The sequence below is a fragment of the Solea solea genome, chromosome 10 (assembly GCF_958295425.1).
Source record: "Solea solea chromosome 10, fSolSol10.1, whole genome shotgun sequence".
Taxonomy (NCBI): Eukaryota; Metazoa; Chordata; class Actinopteri; order Pleuronectiformes; family Soleidae; genus Solea; species Solea solea.
The window spans coordinates 7,727,948-7,752,152 of NC_081143.1; the positions used below are offsets into that span (position 1 = coordinate 7,727,948).

A 24,205-nucleotide genomic window follows, 5' to 3' on the forward strand; every position below is an offset into this window, starting at 1 on the left:
GCTCCCCAAACCTAGCTGTCTCCATGACAACAGCAGTGTTTTTATTTTTATATTTCAAACCAAACATTTAGTTTAGGTTAACTGTCAATTCTATTTTTTCAAAATAAGAGCCCTGAATTTGATATAAAACTTATAATAAAAAAAATTGATTAGATAAGTAAATCATTTAAGATCAGATTTGTTCAATCATGTGCCAGGGCCAGATACTGATGCTGGCGGGCCAGTTTTGGCCCACGGGCCACCAATTGCTGACCACTTAATACACAAACACACAGTATATACAGAGGCTATAAGAATATGCAATAAAGTGACATATGTCACTGTATACATACGTATATCCTTTTTTTCAGCACAACCTAGACAATCTGATAAAAACATAATCATTTCCACCAACTATGTAAACACACCTGAGAAAAACTTTGTTTTCTTAATTGGATTGAATTTGTGAAATTTAGAAATACATCCCTCTTCTAAGTTCACGTGTCTTGTTTTGATGAACAAAAATAAAATAGAAACTGTCTATTTTGTGACACAATTATCGCCACTTTATATCACTACTAAAAAAAAGTGATTAAAAAATGTGATATAAAATGAATCATAACTTTGACTCAACAACACATAAGAAGATGAAAAAATTCATTTTTTTTAAAGCCTGAATATGTGACCTATAAACACACACCCCAAGGATGTCCATATAAGGAGTTGTGTATTATTTCCCAATATAAAACACATTTTATACAATTTATAAATATATATAGTAGGGGGTCCCTGCTCCATCCCTCTATCAGTTCAGGGGTCCTTCACCTGAACAATTTTATTAATGAAACAGGATCCACTCTTTTTGGAAATGAATATTTTCCAGAAACATGAGAAATCAATGAGAAATCATCTGAAAACAAATTCATCCCTCCATTGTCTGCCCCTTTATCCTCCTCATGAGAGTCGCGGGTCACTGGAGCCAATCCCAGGTGACACAGGGTGAAAGGCGGCGGGTTACTCCCTGGACAGGTCACCAGTTCATCACAGGGCCAAAACTATGCATCCATCCATCTTCTACCGCTTTATCCTCCACATGAGGGTCACAGAGGCTGCTGTGCCAATCTCAGCTGACATAGGGCGATGGGCGGGGTTCACCCTGGACAGGTCACCAGTCCATCACAGGGACACACATAGAGACAAACAGCCATTCACTCTCACACTCACACCTATGGTCAATTTACAGTGTCCGGGCCAAAACTTATTCAATATAATTAAATTTATAAGATTTCAAACAGGCAACCATGCAGGGTCATTAAAAGATGAGTTGAATGTGTCGATCCAGTGAATGACATGTACAAACTTTGATGATCCTGTAACTTTTCAACGCACGCCATAATCGTAATTGCTCCAATACTTTTAATATCTGCACGTATTAAGCCTTTCTTTTCCAAAGAATATAATCATCATTTTAAAGTATAATATTCACTTATAGAGTATTATTTTCGGAGACAAAGCCCAGTGGAAGGGAATTGGGCTTGTAGCTGTAGTGTCGCCGGTTCAAATCCCGGGACAGGTCAAGGGCTGACCACCATTCCTCCCCGGGTGAAGTTTGTGTGTGTTCACGACTTATGGGTTAAATTTAGTGCTGCAACTAACTAAATTAATCGGTCCATTATTTTCTCAATCAATCGAATACTTGTTTGATCAGTGTTCACAAAACCTGGAAATGATGTTTTCAAATGTCTTGTTTTGCTTTGTCCACAAACCAAAATGATTCAGTTTTAATGATTTCTTTGTCATATGGAGCAAAGAAACCCGAACATATTCACATTTAAGAAGCTGAAAAGATCCAAGAGCTTGTTTTTATTATTGCAAAAACACTCAAACCGAAACAATTGCTTATCAAAATAGTTGACGATTAATTTAGTAATCGATTAACAATCAGTTAATCAAATAATCTTAGTTAAATTCAGAGGTCAAATTCACCATCACTGAATGGTGTGTGTGCAAATAAGACTCTTTGTCCCCTAAACCTCTGCTGGGAGTCAAGATATAATGGTTATCACCATTATGCAAACGGAACAACCATTCTGTTCTGATAAAACAACACTTTTCCAGCACAGGCTTTTGTGTGTGCGTGTGGGAGGAGGAAGAGAGTGCATGAACTGTGTCCTCCTGAGATTTTACACAGAGGACGGTGAGGGAAGACTTTCTCTGTCTGTCCTTCTGCAGCAAAAACTCAACCTGTCTCTTCTTTAGAAGAAAAAAACTTATGCGAAATGATACAAAACGTTATGATACAAACACAGGCAGGAACCTGCTCCTGCTGTGTTGCCATGGTAACAGATAATGGCAGGAATGGAGCCGGAGGATGATGAATCTTCAAACACACAGGGATCAATAATGTCACTAAATCTTAAAGGTACAGTAGGATGGAATAGTGTCAGGGTTTTTTTTTTGGTGTTATGTAAATCAAGTGATTTTTTTTCTGCACCTCATAAATAAATCTGCAGCCTCTCAGGAGGCTTTGACCAATCACAGGGTCGTTCACTGAGAGAGCCACGACACCTGCACGACACCAATTACTAATTAATCAAATTAATTACACCTATCAATAGTTGGTTTTATACAAAAGAATAAATAGTCAGATAATTGCTGGCAAACATGGTGGTCTTAAGTATAATATGGAATCACACCTACAAAGAATATGATGTTTGCTTATGATTTGCAGGTTTCTAAGAAGCCCATTGGCTGATGACTATGACTTAGGTGTGACTCACTCACTCACGTAGACTCACTCACAATTCATATTTGTTTGCTGCAGAGGTGTTTGCTCTCAACCTGACCTCAATCATGTTTAGCCCAGTGCAGAGTCGGCCCAAGGCATAAGCAAAGTGAGCGGCTGCTCCACACTAATAGAAAACAAGCATTTTAACATATTAAAATTTTTTTTAAGATATATTTAGATTTCTAAATAATGTTGAGCTTAAGTTATATGGTTTGATTTTGGACTGTCAAAAACCAAAGTCATTACTCACTCACCTACTCATCTTCTGGCAATTGCCACTTTCAGCAGTGCTGTCACTAAACACACCAGTCTCCTCTGTTAAATGATGAGATTTGATAGGTGGGGTACAACCTGGAAAGTTTGCCAGTCCATCACAGGACCCCATAGAGACAAGCAACCATCCACTCACTCTCACATTCACACCTATGGTCACCCCCCCAAGAAATCATGGGGCCGGCCGATGCTTGTTCCGGCACTGGTCCAGTGAAGGAGAGGCATAAGGATGTCATTGGTTGAGAGCGTGGAAGGTCAGCCTATAAATACGCATGGGTTTCAAACGCAGCAGCAGCATCAGCATCAGGCGCCGCTTTGCCGCCTTCAGTTTCTCCGGTGCGCACAGATCACACCAGCATGCCTCTGTCCGGATGTGCCAACACGGTGCGGTTGGTCTTCCTGGGAGCGGCGGGTGTCGGGAAGAGTGCGCTCATCCGCCGCTTCCTCCACGACCGCTTTGATCCCAAGTACACGCGCACAGTGGAGGAGCTTCACGTGCTGGAGTTCGACGCCGCAGGTGGATCAGGGAAGACGCGTCTGGAGATTTTGGACACGAGCGGCAGCTACTCCTTCCCGGCCATGCGGGAGCTCTGCATCCGACACAGCGACGCTTTCGCTCTGGTGTACGCGGTGGACGAGCCGGGCTCCTTCGCGGAGGTGCGGCGTCTGCGCGACGAGATCCTGGAACTGAGGTGCGGCAAGAGCGCGCCCATCACCGTGGTGGGCAGCAAGTCGGATCTCACCGAAGCCGAGGGTCGCGTCCTATTGGCAAGTGACACCATGGCCACAGTGGAGAGAGAGTGGGACGTCAACTTCGTGGAAGCGTCCGCGCGCACAGGTGGTAACGCGGTGGGAGTTTTCCGTGCGCTGCTGCAACAGGTGGAGCTGCCGCAGCGGCTGAGTCCCACCGTGTGCAGGCGCAGAGACACGGTGCCCAGAGCCGCAGTGAAGAGGAGGCCACTACTGAAGAAGAACAAGAGCTGCATCCTGTCATAGCTTCATCAGTTTGGTGATGAAGCTGATGATGAGGAGGAGGATGGTGGTGGATGAAACTTCACTGTCACTTTATATGTAAGCCCACATGTGATGCACTTTACTATGTGTTTATTTTCATTTTTACATGAATATCAATAAAATAACTTTTGTGACTTTTTCTGCTGATTCACGTTTTAATGTTCTCAATGATCAATTTCAGGGCCGGCCCAAGCCTTTATGGGGCCCTAAACTGGATGTATTATTATTATTAACTGTAGAAGACAGTAAAATCACAAAAGTGGCCTATCATAACCAGTTTCATGACTTTGGTTTTTAAAATGTGTGAACAGATGAGCAAATGTGCAATAAATGTGCAACTCTAAAATAAAACCAAATAACTTAAGCTCAACATTATTTAGATAACTTAAGTAATCTAGATTTCTTTAATAAGTTCTTTCCACACTGGGGGGCTACAAGCAGTGGCTTATTTCATGCCTTGTGCCGGCTCATTGTAAAAGTTCATTCTGTCCAATTAGAGAATGTGTGAATTATAAGTTAAAGTGAAACATTCACAAAACAAAAGTTTTTAGTTTGTCGATTAAAAATATGGTGGTCCAACATGAGGAGAAGCCCGCTCCAGATACATATGAAGTATATAAAGGTTTTATTCAATAGTTGCCACATTTAGCTGTAATGGGAAAATTAATTTCCCACAGCATTTGTTTTTACATGGTGCAGGAGGAAATATATTATATTATATATTATTTATATAGGTTCAAGCAGTCAGGAACAGTGAACCACATGAAACTGAGGCAGCTAAATGGAACCCTCATGAATATTATAATACACCTGTGCTTTCGTTCTGTAACAAAACTTTTTTTGCAGTAAAAGCACAGGTGTAAGTGATCATATTAAGTCCATTAAAATGGAACTCAGCCACTCAGCCTGTTAGTCCACACCTTGGTTGGCATTAAATGCAAGGACTTTCCAGGACCAATTCCCTCAAATTCAAGGACAGAATGCTGCTGACAGCTTAAGATGCATAGGAGGGAAACTTGTAAGAGCTGCTTTACCCTTGGCGTCCACTTTTGTTGACTTGCAACACGCTCTGTGTCTGGACAAGTGATTGTCCGTGAGATCTTCGTCAAAGTCGGTCATTATTCTTTGGTGAGACAGAGATCTTTCACAGGCATCACGTCGTCATTTGCTTCCTCTCACTTGATGTTATACTCACTCATTGCTCTACATGGAATTTCACATCAACGACAGAAATACATATATCAGTCACAATATAACAGTCTATCACAGTGCAGGGCTCGTGAAACAGTGGGGAACAAAAAAAAAACGTTTCCTATATATCATCTTAACTTCTGTGATCCACTGCCTCCAACAGAGAACTGTACAATCAGTCTAAAAATATGCACACTCTGTTATTCCAAACCTGCACAGGCCTAAAGAAAATCAAAACCACTCAGGATATTTAGTCCCTCATGAGTCCAATTTAAAGATAGTAAGTTAAAAGTGATTTCAGAATTTATGAAACATTTCTTCAATAGGGGTGGGTGACATAATCTTAAAATTATATCAGGATATTCCTTCATGTTAACACAATAACAATATTTGATACAATTTCAAAACAGAAGTCTTTGTATTGATGTGGAACGATATATTGTTCACAATAAAAATGTATTTATGATAGAAAATGTATCTTTTCATTCAACAAAAAATACAGAAATGATTCATGATAGCTGACCTCAACTTGGCAATGCATTATTAAAAAAAAAAAAAAAAAAAAAAACCTATGTACACATGTAAGACAAACTTGAGGGTTGAGGGTCAAATACATACAGAGCAATATTGTTCTAGTGGCCCATATATAAACATAATCCCATATATAAACATAATCCCTTTGTAATGATCCCTCTCATATTGCATCTGCTATCATAGAAAAACAATACATTGGAAACAATACATTGTCAATACATTGGCATTTGAATCCCATTGAGTTGCTCACACATGTTCAGTCATTTTGACTTTCTCTTGTGGTTGTTTCAGTCAAAGCTAGCTTTAAAATATGTGACTTACTTCGTCACATAATTTAAAAACATTTCACGTCTGACACATTACATGTCCACAGAATCCAAAACACTTGTATTTCTGTTTGAGCTCAACGAGCGATTAAATCCCACTAGAACTACATTTCCCGACAGCACCGTATTTCAGGAAGCGACAAAGCAACAAGCGACAGACGTTCAACCAATCACATCGCGGAATTTGTATTTCTCGGCTTGTGATTGGCTATTTTTGCACTAGTCTTCCCACGATGCTTTGCTGCACCGCCCTGGAATTCAAATCGGGTGGACCAATCAGAGAGCGCCATAACGACCGAGGCAGCATTTTAAACTTGTAGCGGAGACTGTTGTCAAAAGGCAGGACGGGGCTGACGCTACAGCAATCGTGGGACGCGTTTGGCGATTCAATTCAGCTCAACATCAGGTCTTTTTTTTAAGGGTTTAGATTATTTAAAGTGTTAAATGATTGTTGTTGAATCAAATGTTTGAGTAACGTTCGCTTTTAAAGGGGTTAAGGTTAGTTTTGTACTTGTTTGGGAGAAAGCTAGCTTCCAGGACTAAACCTAACATCGGTTGAGCAGGAATCGACACTTGGACCGCTGAACAGTTTTAATCAATCATTTAAAAAACGCCGAAGAAAACGTTAGTCCAAAATGAGTGCTGCAAACCCGAAGCCGGCGAATCCGTCGGCATATGTCGACCCAAAATCAGCTCCTCTCAAAGAAATCCCCGATATTCTGGTGGACACACGCACCATGAGGAAATACGCGAGGGGACGATTCCTCGGAAAAGGTGGTTTCGCCAAGTGCTATGAAATCACAGACATGGAGACGAAGCAGGTTTTCGCCGGAAAAATCGTGCCAAAGTCGCTGATCCTGAAGCAGCACCAGAGGGAGAAGATGACATCGGAAATTGCCATCCACAAAAGCCTCAACCACTCGAACGTCGTCGGCTTCCACGGCTTCTTCGAAGACGACGACTTCGTTTTTGTTGTCCTGGAAATCTGCAGGAGAAGGGTGAGTGTTGATGGAACAAAGTGTGTGTGCTTTTTGTCCCACTGAACACATTCCACACAACCAACGGTTAGCACAGCTTTGTCCTCTGTCCCACTGGAAGAAGCTTAAATTGTAGGAAACAGAAAGCAAATGGTGAGCATGGTGATACATTTATGTAAAGTATGTGCATTACAGTAGATTAAAGCCGCACACACTGATAAAAATCATGAATAATCTCTTAATATTTGTGCTGCCCCTGTCACAGAACATCTGCTTTCATAGTCCAGCCCTCGCCACCATTTTGTTTTTTTAAAGTCATACTAATGTCTCTCTCATGATCTTTTCACACTTGAAGCAAGTGAAAGTTGCAGAATGGTGTTTCCTTAAACACCTCCAACACTGCTCCACTTTATTTGACACATGTATACTTTCAAATATGTGGTGTTGGTAGGTGTGTCAAAGGCACATTTCCTTATCTTAAGTCAGCTAATCCAAATATCTCCTTTTATCATTTCAGTCCCTGTTGGAGCTGCACAAGCGTCGTAAGGCTGTGACGGAGCCAGAGGCTCGCTACTACATGACACAGGTGCTGAAGGGTGTCCAGTACCTGCACAGCAACAGGGTGATCCACAGAGACTTGAAACTGGGCAACATCTTCCTCAATGATGACATGGAGGCCAAGATTGGTAATTTCCACTGAATGATTACCACAAATGTAACTCTGTACCCGCTCTCTAGAAATTGTTACGGTGGTGATGGTGAAGATCAGTAACAATGACACGGACACTCGCAAACATTCCTGAGTTTTGCAATAATCGGTAGGACACACCCCAGCCTACACACTAAGACACCTGTCGAGTGTCCTGGATGAGTCGTGAGGAATGTCTTTAGTGCACTTGACAAACAAAAAGGATTTTAATCAGAGGAAATGTTGTCAACATAAATGTGAATGGCTTCAGTTTAATCTTATTTTTGTTCTTGGATAATCCGTCAGTTACTTCATTGATTGTGCATCCAAGTCAATAATTACATATCTTAGAAATCTAGTTAAAATCCCGATTACATTTTAGTTTAATTATCAGTATAATTGTTGCGGCCCTGTTGAGTCCCGAAACAAGATGTTTTTAATCTTCTGCTTCGTAAAGTCTCATTTGTCTGTCTTCTCCAGGTGACTTTGGCCTGGCCGCTAAGATCGAGTTTGATGGCGAGAGGAAGAAGACCCTGTGTGGAACGCCCAACTACATTGCACCAGAAGTGCTTTGTAAGAAAGGCCACAGCTATGAAGTGGATGTCTGGTCACTGGGATGTATATTGTAAGTTGTGCAAATACAAGCACACTTTGACGACGCACTGTTCCCACAGGAGTCTGCGAAGTCACTTCATGCTTGTGTTTGCACTCTCTCAGGTACACTTTGCTGGTGGGGAAGCCTCCATTTGAGACGTCCTGTCTGAAGGAGACCTACAACCGCATCAAGAAAAACAATTACACAATCCCATGGGTAAGCTGGACTGAAAGTACAACTAAAAGTCTATTATTCCATCAAGACGTAATGCATACAAATTTTATTAAATCCTCCAAAAAATACCCTTACCAGTGAAGAAAATATTGAGCTCTCAAAGTAACACTATCATCACCAGTGTTAAAATACTGTGGTGTAAATAGATCGAGCAAAGTCAGCTACAGACTTTTCACAGGAGACAGATTTATTCCCAGTAAGATAATTTTCCCTCATCATCCTCCTCTTTTCTCGCATACTTCACGCACTGGTACAGTGAACTTGGATTAAGACGGATAAGATGACCAATTATTGTGTAATTTATTTATTTTGTCATTGGTTTCATTTTCTCCAGTCAATTAATTCAGCTCCACTATCAATACCTAGCTTCAGTCAAGACAACCTGGTGAAATTCAAATAGAGCATCAGCATGGGGAAGAAAGGTGATTTTAGATGACTTTGAATGTGTCATGGTTGCTGGTGCCAGACTGTTTAAGAAACTGCAGATCTACTGTGATTTTCACACACAACTGTCATTAGTTTTTACAGAGAGTGGTCTGAAAAAGACAAAATATCCAGTGAGCAGCAGTTCTCTGGGTGAAAATGTCTTGGCCAGACTGGTTCACAATGACAGTCACTTAAATTAGCACTCATTACAACCAAGGTTTTCACAACACATTTAAACAGATGTGCTGCTGCAGCAGAAGACCAATGACTGGTTCCACTTTATAAGGTGTACCGTGTATCTAATAAAATGGCAGGTGACCATATGTAAAACCTCAATTTCCAATTCTAACCCTGCAGCACATCAACCCAGTTGCGTCTACTCTCATCAAGCGGATGCTGCACGCCGATCCTTCCCAGAGGCCAACTGTCGCTGAGGTGCAGGCCGACGAGTTCTTCACATCGGGCTACATTCCCTTGCGCCTGCCCACCACTTGCCTCACTGTTCCCCCACGATTTTCCATCGCCCCGTCTACAGCGATGGAGCTCAGCCAGAGACGCCCCCTGACCGCTATTAACAACAAAGGTAATGTCCCAACTGTTCATGGCGTTGTTCCATTTACAATGAAGGATGGAAGTGCGATACGTCCGACTTGACCTCGTTTCTTAAAGTCGCGAAAAACCATGGATGCAAATGCATCTCAGGCTAGGTATTTCTAGCGATACTAGCTGACAATAATGCTCTACACGGGATTTTGGACACACAAATTGTGAAGCAACATTTCCATGCGTAAAAATGTATGCGTAATGTTTATGTGAAAATATTGCAATATGACCGTAAAAGGAGCCGTCTTGGAAATCCACGTTGGGGTTCCTGTTGGAGGAAATTACAACTGTTTTTTTAAGTTTTAGGCCTCTGGATGTTAATGACATTTGTTCTCTTTCCAGCAGGGACAGAGAAGGTGGACGCTAAGGATGAAGCTGTGCAAAGGTTAGAAATGTTTGTCCACTTTGACACTTGGACAGAACTCCCCCTAAACAATTTTTCTTTTTTTTCTGTACACATGGCATTGTTTAAAAGAATGCCAGTTCCATGTGGATAAAAAGTCAATATGCTTTGACAGATTTTCTCATGTAGATAATGATGTATTTGTTATGTGTGTACAGGGAGCCTGAGCCTGCAGAATGCCACCTGAAAGACATGCTGCAGCAGCTCAACACTATCATTGCTGCTAAACCTTCTGAAAGGCCACTCGTGCGACAAGGTGAGTGCACGGCACACACTTCTCACTTACAACGATATGTTCTTTTTTTGTTTTTGTTTTCTTGGTGCACATTTTAGTGGTTTGCCTGATCTTTTTCACCCACGTCATTGCTGCATACAAAGCTTTTGTACTATTGGTGTGTTTACAGAAGAGGCAGAAGACCCCGCATGTATCCCCATCTTCTGGATCAGCAAATGGGTCGACTACTCTGACAAGTATGGATTAGGTAAGAGTTCACATCAACATTCTGTAAACGATAACTTGGAAAACAGAATTGGTTCTTTAGTGTAGAAAAACCGAAGTGATCATGAACGAGTTAAAAGACAACATTTTGTTTTATGCAAGTTGATCGCATCAGGCTTGTATGTTCTGGATTATTCGAGTGAAGTTTTACACCAACAGCAGTCACAGATTTTAGTGTTAACTGTGTACAGAGCAGGTCTGATAGGGAAGTGTCGCTGGCTGCTAATGCTCCATTTGGGGCAAAGTGCCCAAGTAGATCAAGTGGTCGTCCAATTGATGCTATAGCTCCCTAGGAAAAGGAGAAGTTTACTTTATTAATCGTTTGAGAAGTAGGATAGGTTTCCCTTGGACTTCCACTACATTTTTCAACTGGCAGTCGCCCCCTGGCGGCTATTTAGTGTATTTTTACTTCCTAATTGAGTTAACCAAGGAAACTGGAAGGCTCCAGTGATCATGTGCTACTATAGAAATTAATTTGAAAAAAAAAATGCAACTATTTGGTTAGATTTTAATTATCTGTCCTCCAATGGTTTCCCCTACTTCAGGTTGTTTTTTTTCCAGCCTCATTTATTTCTGGATTCATGACCTCCATGCAGAAGTAGGAGGGGCTTATCAACTCGGGTTATAACCGCTAACGTTGTGCGGGACGTACTCACTCGTCACTTGTGTGTTTCAGGCTATCAGCTCTGTGACAACAGCGTGGGCGTGCTGTTCAATGACTACACACGTTTGATCATGTACACCGACGGAGACAGTCTGCAGTACATCGACAAGACAGCGGCCGAGTCCTACCTGAGCGTGCGCTCCTTCCCCACTGCGCTCAACAAGAAGGTCAGCGGTTGACTCTTATGTCTCTAAAGATAATTTTTTCTTTTTTATGCTGTGTTTTAATTTTAGTGTAATTAAGTGTAATGCCACCAATGCTACAGTCTGGCATGTTCACCATGTCACGACTAAGGCCCTGATTGTCATGTTCTCGTTCTTGTAGATAACGTTGCTGAAATATTTCCGCAACTACATGAGCGAGCACCTGTTGAAGGCCGGGGCCAACATCGCTCGGCGGGAGGGAGATGAGCTGGCAAGGCTGCCCTACCTCTCACTGTGGTTCAGGACAAAGAGCGCCATCGTCCTGCATCTCACAAACGGCACCGTGCAGATCAACTTTTTCCAGGTGAGACATGCACCACAGTTTACATGTTCAAAGTATGAACTTATTTATTCCCACCCCCTTTCCACAACTCAGAATTTACTTCTTTTTTTCCAGCTTTAACCCTATTTTACATCCTTTTTACAAAAGATTTGCAAAAAAATCTTCCTTCTTATACCTCTGATAAATCTTTTTTTTTTTTTCTAGATTTCTTTTTAAATAGTTTTAAGTTTCTTCGCTGAGAAGACAGAAACAATTTGCCCGGGGACAAGTTACAGTTGTAAACGAAAGTACACATTCATTTCCCGTTGAACTCGCTTACGAGGTTCTGCTCACGTCACAATCACTTTCCAGTCATAAATGTCAAACATGTTTAATAGTTAAGATTTGAAATTGGGAAGACTGATGTGTCCAATGACGTTAAAATTGCGGCTGTTAATCTCTCACACTATGGCATAATCTGTTCAAATCAGCCTGAAATTGCCACAGTTGTCAGATTGGGATTAAAATCTGGCCTGTTATCCTCTGGTGTGAGGCAGGTTTTAATCACATATCTGTGATTAAAGGTTGGTTGACAGGCTTCAAAGTTGGCAGGTGAGGGCACCAGATGTGTACCGTGCTGACTTAGACTTGTGTGGATAATAGATGCAAGGAATGTCTGTCACAGACATCCCCACAAACACAAGAAAATGGGCACACATTGACATCTAATGCACAACGTTTTCACTGACCCTCCCCTGCCAGGACCACACCAAGCTGATCCTGTGTCCGCTGATGGGCGCGGTGACCTACATCGACGAGAAAAGAGAGTTCCGCACCTACAAGCTGTCTCTGCTGGAGGAGTTCGGCTGCAGTAAGGAGCTGGCGAGTCGCATTCGCTACGCCAAGCTGATGGTGGAGAAACTGCTGGACAGCAAACCCACCGCCGCCGCACAGTAGAACACGCGTTTGCCCCCCCCCCCCCCCCCCAAACTCTCAATCACGTCTTTGTCTTAAATCACTGGCCACCTCCTCCTGCCTCTTGGCGAACAGGGCTGACTCCTGTGTTTTATTAATGGCTGCAATGTAAAGGGTTTTTTATTCATGTTTGAGGCTTTGACCTGTCCCAAGACATTTATCCTCCTGTGTTGTAAATACCTGTTGACTTTCAGTCTGTCAGCCAGTGGTTGGCCTTCTCTTCTGCTCTTGATAGAAACTCACTCACTCACTCTTGTCATCTTAACTTTCCTGGTGAAGCTTACTCTTGACAAATGTGGTCCTGCTGATGTAATCTAAGATGGCAGGATCGCTCGGGATCACTCGCAGCACAGCTCATGATTTGTGGATAGAGAAAGCTTCTCTGGTCTGTCTGTCTGTCTTTTTTTTATTTTTTTTATCTGTGTTTTATGAAGAGAAATGGACCCTGTCATGTCTTCATCATGTACATTCTCCCTGTGTAGTTTTACTCTTGTTTTTGTCTATTTTTAGAGGTCTCTTTCAACAAGTTGTACAAACCTGTACATACTGCTGGATATGCATACATGTTGTAAAGATGGTTTAAAAAATGTTCTTTCCCAAATTTAAATAAAGATTCTTTTGAGTAAGACCAAAATAGTGTCTCCCTGATTTTATTTCCTTTTGAACATGTTTTTTAAAATGCCAAAACAATACCTATTAAAATTCAAATGTATTCTTTTAACTCATTTTTATTAATTTGTTTTCCACTTGCAACATATTTTTATCATTTTTAATATTTTGTCTCTCCCTAATTGGTTTCTTGTACAGGAATGTTTCCCTGCTAAGTCTGAAGGGTAAGTCAGTCTGTTGGCGCCTCCTAGTGAACACTAAGAGCAATTACTGTGATATTTTAACATCCAAAATGTAGTCTTTGCTAGAAATAGTCATATGTCCAGTTATTTGTCTTATCTTAAATGGTATTCAGGAGTGGTGGGACTCATTTTTCGGATGCAAATATTATAAAATGTGTCTTGTGTATACAATTTGGGTTTATTTATGTAAGAAATACTTTTTTGGTACTTGTTTTTATACAATGCTTAACCAATGTATTAGACAGACGTGTGTGTGTGTATATGTATATATATATATATATATATAAATCTTTCAAATATGTCTCTGAAATGTAGTGAAGTCAAAGAAAAGGTTGCTAAAAAATATAAATCAATAATAATAATAATAATAAATAATAAAGTAGAGATTTATGGATTTTGTATGTGCTGCCTTCACGTGCTATCGGAATAATGTTAAAATTATGCTAAATTACCGACGTGCAAAATGCACATAAACGCCCCATCATGTCGTGATTCCCAGCGGGAAATTTGGGAAATAATTCCTTTATTGTTGATTGTGTACGAAATGTTAATATTGTATCTATATACAAAGAAAATGCTGTTACTGTTTGGTTGTTACCTAAGGAGCAGGTAAGCGTGAACCGTGTGTCAGCCATTTGTTTTATTCCCAACCACCAAAGCACTTGCATGTAACATTTCGCATTTCACAAATGGAAAGTATCATCTTTCGGATTGCACATGAAGGCAGCATTATGAAGCGTAAACCTTACCAATAAATGTGGCTACATTTACTAACATGTGTTAGTTAAAATTTAACAGTTTTAAAAATAAGATGATTTGTAGCACAGTGTGAGTGTGAATGGCATTTCTTTAGTGCAGCAGACATTTTGACTTGTCATAACAGGAACAGAACACATGTCGTGGTGCATTCATTTCAGGTGAGCTGACCTGGCACAGTGGATGTCTGCTCAATGTCCTCTTTTACTGCAAAACAAATCAATACTGATAAAAATGTGTTGCTTTTAGTAGTTTTTAATTTGTCTGGTTGTTTTTTTTCAACAATATCGTTATTGTATTTTCCATCTTTTATACAAAAATTATACTCAACATACAACAAAGACAACAAAAATGTGGTATCGGGACAAATATGGATTTGTCTGAAGAGGACAACGAAAAGTTTTTACATTTTTGCTGGTTGTTTTTGTGTCCGATACCGATATCGAAAACCTGATGCAGATATTATTTCGATAGTCATTTTAGACCATTTATGTACTATGAAGCTGCTAACAACACATTTATGCCACGTCATTTAAAAGAGATAATTCTCCCAATGTGTAACAAATATTGTTCTCCCCAAAAAGAAGAAATAAACAGCCCACTCAGCTAAAATGGTTTTGCTGATATTTAGTTATATTTTCTCATATCCCATGCAGATACTGATACTGACCGATATCAATTCTCATGCCTATTTTTTAATGAAGTCTTCCAAAATAAGTGTGGGCTTGTGTCAAACCTGTGATAACCCAGTTCAGAAAGTCTGTAAGTTTTGATCAGTATTCACAGTCGTGTAAATACAGATAAAAAACACGTATAAAAATACTGAGTTCACATTTATGTTTAATGTAATGTAAAAACAACAAACCTTTGGCAACACTTCTTTTTCTTTAAATATATGATAACATACAGCATCAAATAAGCAACAGCAATAAAACACAAACTTGTTTTTTTAGGATGAGGCTTCCGGGATGTAAAAAGGTGAAATCTCACCATCAAGTAGAAATAGTTCAGTTTCGAGACATCCAGTGTTTAAACGCAACGCCGGTGGGAGGAAAACAAGCAAGTTTGTAGCATCGTTCAATTTTTCAAAATAACATTTGAACAGTGGGGCGCAAACGTACTCAGTTTACAGTAGTGGAATTCCTATTCTTGAGCAACCTAGAACCTTTTTACAACAAATTCAGGTTAAAACTTTAAAGGTCCCATGTTAAAATCTATAGAAATATGCAGGAAAGAGCTTTGCTTTAGCTAAAAGGAACTTAAGAGTCTATTATAGTTTTCTGTAGCAGTGTAGAGTGACATCTCCGTTGAGATGACCGGTCACCAGTGTGTCTCGTCCCCCCCAGCGAGCTACCTGCCACCCTTCGCCCTCAGGAGCCCACACCATCCTGGTGGCCCGTTGTCGCCCGAGCTCCCACACGCACACACAGCCGCTCTGACTCAGACCGACCACTCTGGAGCTGCTGACATCGGCCTCACATAGTCTGCAGAACACACAGACGCACAGTGTTAGGTACACAAGTGTATGAGAACAGGTCCACACACTCCTCACCTGTTTTCATCTCACCTGCCAGACCAGGCTTTGGGTGGATACAGTCGAGTAGCCACCACAGATTTGCTGTTCAGCGGGTTAACGGCGAGCAAGGAGAACAAGGCGGTTTTCTTAGTTTCCTCTTCCTCCTCTGAAGAGATTCCATCTTTTCCTTTGGCCTCTTTTTCTTGTTCGTCCGGGGAGCTGAGCGACTGATGCTGCAGCAGTACGAATAACACTCCCTGAGCACAAACATAAACATCGGAGTAAGACACTGACCGAGATGGGTTTTTCTTTTCTGTGCCAGTTTTAGAAATCAGGGCAGCTGATGGCCAATCATCAACAATAATGATACCAAATCATCACAAAAAAATGGAGTAAACAGTTATTGAACAACAGTAATGATCTGTCACTCTAATGTACATTTTATGTCTGCACTGCAGTGCAATGTCATCATTAAATTCAATATAAATTATGTATAATCTATATATTAAAAACATGAAACAGTTCATCAAAAGAGAAACGTTTGGATAAAAAATGAAGTTTTTGTGATGTAGCAACATTTATCAAGTTTCTGAGAACAAAAATGCATCATATAATGAATGGACAATTCATGATAGATAATTGGCCAATGTCAATTATTAAATAAATGGCAAATATCAACAATTAATCGTCCACCTCTAGCTGGGAATGTATCTTTAGTATTAAGTATATGCCTGGTACTGAGTGACAATCTGATACTTTCATCCAATATTTGCATCGGTAACAGAAAAATGGTCACTGTCAGTAAAATAAATAATAATTTGAATCTCACTTTTAATAAAGGAGCCAGAGCTTGTTAGTAAGTTTAGTAACAATCAGATTTCCCCCAATCCTACACTTGACACTTAGGATTGGGACACCCCAAGGTAGAAATGGTACCATGCGCATGAAAAAGCAGACTTACACAGGACGAGAATCCTCTCAGACAGGCTGTGTGTGATAAACCGTCACCGAGGACGATTTTACGCAGCAGCTGTCCCGTCTCTAAATTCCTGTAACAAACCAAATGTGAAATGTAAAGCTTTAGTCAGTTAATGGGACTTGTTGTAATCCAATTCACATCCTGATTTTATCACACTTACCAGACAAAGACACGCCCCCCCTCATCTGTGCCAAGCACAGCATCAGAGAGTCCATCCACTGAAGCGAGGGCCCCGACACAAACTCCAGGAGACACAAGAGGCTGAGAGCTTGGTGTGCTGGGGGAGAGAGAGAGAGAGAGGGAGAGAGAGTGAGAGTGAGAGAGAGAGAGAGGAATTAGTGACTGAATAAGCTCAGCAGATGTGAAAATAACTGGTAAAGAATAAATATAACAGCTTTATGTTACCTGTCGTGGTCTGATATGTTAAACACCTGCAGGGTTGAACCGGTTGTTGAGTGGGAGGAGGTCACCACCCTGGACTTGGACACACCCAACGCAGCCTGGACAACCCCCTCACACAGCAGCACTTGCATGAGGCTGGAGCACGACAGCAACCTGTGCACAGGGACGGACACACACACACACACACACACACACACACACACACACACACACACACACACACACACACACACACACACACACACACATGCATAGTAGGGATGAGTTAATATCTAATCTAATCGCGATTATTTTGACTGACATTGTGATTTGTGATATGAGATAATAACAATTTTAACCTTTATTTAATGAGAAAAAAAAAGGACCAGAGACCAATTATTGCTCAATGATGCCACAAATATATTGCCTACCCCAGCTTTAACCCTTCTGTTACCACCACGTCAGTACTGTAATTCCTAAACGTTTGCCAGATATTAAAGGTAGAGTTATCACAGAAAAAGGGGGAGAAGAACTCACACACTGAATTTTCTTTGACAATTCTACAGCCCTACAGCCATAAAATCAAAATAAATCCAGGCAGCCTGAATATCATGATGGTCATGAGAGGGTTGATGCTGGTGCAGCAAATCAACGTTAAAAGAGATCTCATTGACCGTGCTGTATTCACCTCACTTCTCTGATTTCCAGTTGACCCAAAGTCACAATCATCAGTCCAGCAGCATCAGGGATGGGAGACACATTTATCACAGGCTGTAAACAAACACAAACAAATAAAACATAACATTAAGACATTCATTAACTTTCCTCTCAAGTAGAACTGGTAATGGTAATGTTCTACAGTAAGAACTAAAGCATTGATGGGGAAGAAGACTGTGTTTCAAATTCTTCAAACATGTCTCTAAAACCTTTTTGTTGAGGATTTTCATGCATTTAATATTTTAATATTAATATAATTGATAATATAATTAATAATATTTAATATTAATCTTTTTAAATGAGAAATATTTCTAATGGAAATATAGATTCTGTAAAAAGAAAACAACACCAGGTAGCTCTAAGTCATTAAAGCATGTACATTCTTCACAGTTTTTCAGACAAAAAAGACAAAAAACACTCACATCATTGAAGGTCCAGGTGTGTATTAAGTTCCAGTCAGAAGCTGGGGTCTGACTCCACACACACACTGCCCACTTCCCTGCTGCTGCAACACACAACCCGCCTGAGGGTCCAAGCAGACAGCACGTGTCCACCAGACAGCCACCTGCTGGAGCCTGAACAGAGCACACACAGACACACTTTTCTTACCATAAAGTACATGTAAAGCAATAAACTAGATCTCTTCTCAATTTGTCAGCCGACAGGAAAATGTGTTATTAACCACTTTCAAAATTTAATGATTAAAAAAGTGTTAGGTTTCAAATCATGATTCAAACACATCTATGTGGAGCATCTGCAGTGAGAATACATCACCTTAATCCTTAACTTAACCCAAGTTAAGGATGTCTATATATATATATATATATTCACACACACACACATATATATATTCAAAAATGGATCCTGAAGAAAAGAAAAGAAAAACTTTCTACCTTCAGTGTGTCCATGCATCTCATCACGTGTTGTTCTGCAGTCTCCTGACCACTCGTGCCTTGTGACTGGATGCAGGATTCAGTTGGACAGGAAGCTGGTTCCACCACCTGACAATGATTGCCTGTATCTGGTGGTTCTAACGAAGCCTGGTTGTGACTGCGGATGAGAGGCTGGCTAGGTGGGATGGAAGTGATGGACTGACAGGGAGAGAGAGTGGGAGGGGAGGGGGTTAAAGATGCTGGACTGTGGGGAGGAGGCAGAGTGAGAGCTGGCGCAGAGGGAGAAGAGGTCAGGGGGAGCCTAGTGGAAACACGGTGGGGGGTGAGTCCTACAGAAGGAAGTGTAGGGCTGGAGATGAGAGCTGAGGGGGGCAGGTATGTGGTTGTGAAAGGGTAAGGTGCTGAGGCAAGTGTGGGGCTCAGCAGGAGCTGAGAGTGGACGCTTTGGTGTGGTAAACACTGATTTTCCTCTGCGCTGTCTTTAGGAGGATGTGTGGCGGCTTCACTTGTCTCATTAAGGCCTTTGTCAGGAGTTTTCACATCAGGATGTTTCGCAGGAGACTTTCCTGAAGCTTCACTGTCATTACATGTCTGTGCAGCAGTGCAGCTGTTAAAAGGCTCCCCAGGCATTTCCTGATGCGTGCAATCAAAGTAAAGGGTTTTGATGACAGCTCTGTCTTCTCCTTGGTGATATGAAGTACTCTGATCCTCCAAAGAAGATACATCCCCAGCACAATGTCTGACTTCATAATCATTCACATTATCTACACACATGTCTACAAAACTGACATGAAGCTGAGGTTTGTCATTCTGGTCACTAGGTGTTTGTGTGTTGCTGGCTGAGACATTCAGAGTTTCAGTGTCTTGCTCTGAAGTTTGATGTAAACAATCAGCAGCAAAATCATGAACCACTATCACAGATTCTGTTGAGGTGCTGTGAGTCTTTGCACTCAGGTTTTCAGTCTTTTCTTCTCTATGAGTCTCTGTATTTTCTTGGTTGGATGGCTCTTTAGCTAAAGATGGATTTGCAAGTTTACAGTATCCTACTGGCATGTTTTGTTCATCTCCAGACTGTGTAGCAGCCTGTTTTTGTGAATTTGCAATCATGGGCGTGAGGCTGAGTGGGAGGGCAAGTGACATCACAGGGTCACTGGGGCTGGGGCAGAGGTGAGCGTAGCGGTTGCTACTCCGAGTGTTATAAGAGGGAGGTGTGAAATGTTCTAATTCCATGGCAACTTTGCGGAGCTTGTGCAGCTTCAGAGAGGCAAACTGGTCATCAGGGAGATGAAAATCTTGGTGGATGTCAAGATTCCTCATGTTTCTGAGCAGCGAGCCAGAGGTCAGCCATGACAGAGGAAGAAGAGAAGTGTGGGCAGAAGGAGAGGAAGGCAAGAGGAGAGAACTACAGCTCGGTGTACCTACAGGAGTCACAGGATGGAAAAAAAATAATGTGAGATAATGGAAACACTTCAGGAGAAACTTACTTAACTGTTGGCTATAAAGTAGGACTGTGCACACATACAATCAATTGTTTTACCTACGATATGTGAAATATCTCTGTGTTAAACTAATGTTTGTTATTTTTTGTCCATTAAAAAGTTCAAACCATTATTTACCAGTCTCATTAACTTAGCAGAAACCAGCCTTTAATCATCTGAAACGCATTGTTTGATATCGACTGACTTGGATATCTATCTATCTATCTAATTGAGTTTTCAAATTCTGATTTCAATTTTTACGATTATATATTTATACATGTCACCATGTAAGACTCACTCTGAATTATCTGTGCGGATGCGTTTGTCCTGCTGCTGCTCTTCAGAAAGATGGGAAAGAGCTTCTGCAGCTCTCCAGAGGCCGGGCTGCTCTGAGCTTCATTAACTGCAGCAGTGGACGCAGGCTGACTATCATCTGCCACAGGAACAGGCTCTCCAAGAGGGTGACGTGGCTTTGGTTTACCAGGTGCATGGAGAGATTGTGAAGAGGAGACAGGGACGGTGGTGGGTTGGAGATCCTCTGAGGTCTTTACATAAGCTGCTTGATGGATAAGAGAGGATCGTGGGGTCGGAGTCCTTCCTCTTCCCCTGCCTCTTTTTCTCTTTCTGCCTCTTCTTGGAGTAGCACTGTGAGAGATTTCATTTGAAATCTCGCTGAAGCTAGGACTGTTACCAGTGAGCTCATCCAACGCATCAACAGTACTCACTTGTGATGGTGTATGTACAGGTGCAATTGTCAGAGGGGAGATTTCAGTCCGTATGTGTTGATCCGAACATTCACTGCTATGTGTGTGTCTGTTGACTCCTCTGCCACGGCCGCGGCTCCTGCGATGTCGGCCTGCGCTCAACTGGGAGAGAATGACAGCCTGTATGTCAGGCTGACTCTGTGACGATGTCATACGTCTTGTAGTTCGAACATAGTACTCTGCTGGGAAAAGTAGTCCTTCCACGAGGGTACAGGAGTCCAGGAGACCAACACTCATCTCATCCTTTTCATTCCCAATCTTTTCTTCCTTTATTTCAATGATGTTATTGTCACTTTTCTCATGTCCTACTTTATCCGCTGTATTTTGGTCCACATCTCCTTCTCTCTCCTTTATTTTTCCATTCAGTGTGCAACCTTTAATACTTTCTTCAGCAGCATTCCAAAATTTGACCAACTCTGATCCTTTTTTCTCATCAGCTGCTACCTCCATTTCCCCTAGTTCATTACTCCCTTGCATCTCTTTTCCCTGCATATCTCCTATTTCAGTGTGTGCATGTGTTTTCCAGTGTGAAAGCAGCAGAGAGGACGACTGTGTCTCTGAAGCAGAAAATAACGTTTCACTTTCATTCACAACCTCTTCTCTTTCAGACTTGACTTTATCCTCTTCTCCCTCTTCTTTGGCATATTCAATCTTCTCACTCTGCCCTTTACCATCCCCACTGTTGTCTGTGAGCATGGAGGCCTCTGCACTCTTCCTTTCCCAGCGTAGACGGCTGCGCCAAGACCTGAGGCGCAGGGCAGAACTGGGTCTGTGCCCTCCATCTGCATCATGACTGGGATCTGGGGTGTTCTGGCAAGCAGCATCAGAGGGGAATAGGAACCTGATCTCCTGGCTACTTCTCGAGTTATCAGGATCTGCTGGAACTTTCAAAACATGAGCAAATCAGTGACTTTCATTTTGAACTTCTATCTTCTTCCTGGAAACGATTGTCTGACCTCAAACATATGACTGTTTTTGGATGAACATTCTTAAAAGCATACCTTGTGATGCATTGGCGGAGTTCAGCGTCAGTGATGACGGTTTGATATGAGGTTTGACCTCTGGGTCACTCTGGTCTTGGTGGTTCTGCTGTGAGATCCTGCTCTTCACATGCCGACGCACGGCATCCAAACGCTCAGCTCGCTGTGAACATATCAACATGTGTGTGAGACAGAGATTTTCTGCATGTGACTAATAAAAGCAGAGAGAAAGTGTATTATGTCTCACCTGGAGTCTCTGGGCTGTTTTGAGATATTCCCTTTGTAAGAGTTCCAACTTCTTACGGAGCTGAAAGTGAAATGCTAAAGTCTTAGAAGAGATATTCTATTCTATTCCATTGAAGCACTTCAATTAGCTACTGTGTGTAGATAAACCTAAGAAAATAGTAATTAACGTAAATGAATAACTACGTTTCTTAAGTCACTATTTATTTTCTGCTACTTCATACAACTAATCCACAACAAATCAGCTACAGTACTAATTCAGTACATTTACTCTTAAGACTGTGCACCCTGAAACTGTATTAATGGTAATTTTTCTTCAGTTGAAGATCGATATTTAACAAAACTAATACTAAACGTGTAATACCTACCTTTTCCTTGTCATCATAGTGCAGTGTTGTCTTCAGCTGCTCCTCCACATTGCTCTCCATCCTGCTCATATACACAACAGTAAAAGCTGTAGCACTAATTTAGAGTTTAAGCGTGACATTAGTTCAATTATACGAAAACGTTACTGAATTTGATTGACTGTGTGTTTAAAACACCGTGGCTTGCCGTCACCAGAGAGCTACGGTTTGACGAAAGTTACGTAAAAACAGAGTGACACGTTAACGACAGGAAAGGCTAAGTAGGGTCTTCACACATTGTGTCCCACTGTTGTAATGATAACACGGGTCATTATGAGGTTATTTTGTTACCGTTAAAGTGCGACTTACACTCACTCCGCTAGCTTGTCCATGAGAGTTTATTTTGATGATCGATGGCACAGGCATCGATTTAGTTCTAATTTCCCGCGACTCACACAGCAGACTTGGGCAATCGATATCAGAGAGTTCGATCAGCAGGAGGAAGCAGGTAAAGTCGTCACAACTACTGTTTTTTTCTCCTTAAATGTCATTTCGTAATCATTACATACTCTTACATCACTTCTATATTAATTAAAAAAAACATTTGTGTGGTTTGAATGGACAAAATATAAAAAATATATGATTAATTGTAACTTTTAAATTAAAAAATATGTTGCAGGAATTCAAGCTAGCATTAGCTCTATTAACTTTATTAACTTGGACAATATGACATCATAAAATACTGACCGTTAAACAAAACACCATATTAGGTCAGCGTTGAAGTTATAGAAAAAAGAACAAAAGGGTAAATAAATTAAATAAAAAATATAAAACATAAAACATAAATAAAGTGCATTGCTTAAGCTATATTGAATGTGTGATGTACTTGATTTTATTCTATCAGAAAATAATGAGCTGAAGAGCCCAGAGGGCCATGTTGGAATCCATCTGCTCTTTGTCAAAACCAGAAGTCTGAGCCAGACACACAGGTTCTTCAAACATTTGTCAGCTAGAAAACATAGAAGAAGATAGTCTCAGCTGGTGGCCTACTTCTGCCATGATAGTGCACCATGTCATAAAGCAAATGTCACACAACTTTAGCACTTTGAACAGTTTAATACAAATCAGAACCCACTTTTGTAATTTCTATCTATACAATCTGTGTGCAGTGTATATACAACATAAGCAAATTTGTAATTTCCTGAAAAAAGCATATTTTTCCTTATTTGAATCCATTCATAACAAAATAATACACACCACTTCAATAATACTGTATGCTATTTATTTATTTTTCCATTTAATAATTATTTTTAATTATCTTATTTTTAAACTTTAAACATTGTTTTCTAATTATCCAGCTTTAATGCTCACACTGCTTTAATGCATCGAAAGAGAATAAGAACTACTCCTGGATAGTTTAATTAATAATTCCTAATACAGGGGTCTCCAACCTTTTATTCGTCTGAGAACTACTTTGACAAATTGAAAATGGCCAAGAGCTACTTGTGTTTTTAACATTTATTCTCGTAGCTTATTTCAACCCAAACAAACAGAGCTTGTTCAGCCTGAACAATTTGGTGTCCACAACTCCACAACTTTTTGGTGTCCTCACATTTTGCCATAAACATAACAAAAATAGTATTTAATTTTTTTTTTGGCCTCTTACAGG

At 40.9% G+C, this 24,205-nt stretch overlaps 3 protein-coding genes across 4 annotated transcripts; 2 read left to right on the forward strand and 1 right to left on the reverse strand.

Annotated features, from left to right (window-relative positions):
• Window positions 1-2,967: 2,967 nt before the first annotated feature.
• Window positions 2,968-4,201, forward strand: LOC131467414 (GTP-binding protein Rhes-like). Its single transcript, XM_058641312.1, has one exon. It carries the CDS (start codon window positions 3,398-3,400, stop codon window positions 4,034-4,036), a length of 639 nt encoding a protein of 212 aa, XP_058497295.1. The 5' UTR covers window positions 2,968-3,397; the 3' UTR covers window positions 4,037-4,201.
• Window positions 4,202-6,426: 2,225 nt separating this feature from the next.
• On the forward strand, window positions 6,427-13,268 carry plk1 (polo-like kinase 1 (Drosophila)). Of its 2 annotated transcripts, none has more exons than XM_058640412.1 (11): window positions 6,427-7,103; window positions 7,600-7,768; window positions 8,251-8,395; window positions 8,488-8,581; window positions 9,383-9,608; window positions 9,974-10,013; window positions 10,190-10,287; window positions 10,436-10,513; window positions 11,207-11,361; window positions 11,519-11,701; window positions 12,422-13,268. In XM_058640412.1, exons 1-11 carry the CDS (start codon window positions 6,741-6,743, stop codon window positions 12,614-12,616), a joined length of 1,746 nt encoding a protein of 581 aa, XP_058496395.1. In that variant the 5' UTR covers window positions 6,427-6,740; the 3' UTR covers window positions 12,617-13,268. The 2 variants fall into 2 exon arrangements, with proteins under 2 accessions (XP_058496395.1, XP_058496393.1); XM_058640410.1 differs by having other exon boundaries at window positions 6,429-7,103; window positions 9,971-10,013.
• A 1,795-nt stretch (window positions 13,269-15,063) lies between these two features.
• On the reverse strand, window positions 15,064-23,067 carry palb2 (partner and localizer of BRCA2). Its single transcript, XM_058640409.1, has 13 exons — window positions 22,906-23,067; window positions 22,561-22,621; window positions 22,197-22,256; window positions 21,971-22,112; window positions 20,504-21,853; window positions 18,728-20,145; window positions 18,257-18,409; window positions 17,806-17,888; window positions 17,142-17,291; window positions 16,897-17,013; window positions 16,719-16,806; window positions 15,809-16,014; window positions 15,064-15,725 (listed from the first exon to the last, which is right to left on the reverse strand). The coding sequence occupies exons 2-13, from the start codon at window positions 22,618-22,620 to the stop codon at window positions 15,512-15,514; spliced, it is 4,041 nt and encodes a 1,346-aa protein (XP_058496392.1). The 5' UTR covers window position 22,621; window positions 22,906-23,067; the 3' UTR covers window positions 15,064-15,511.
• Between the last annotated feature and the right edge of the window lie 1,138 nt (window positions 23,068-24,205).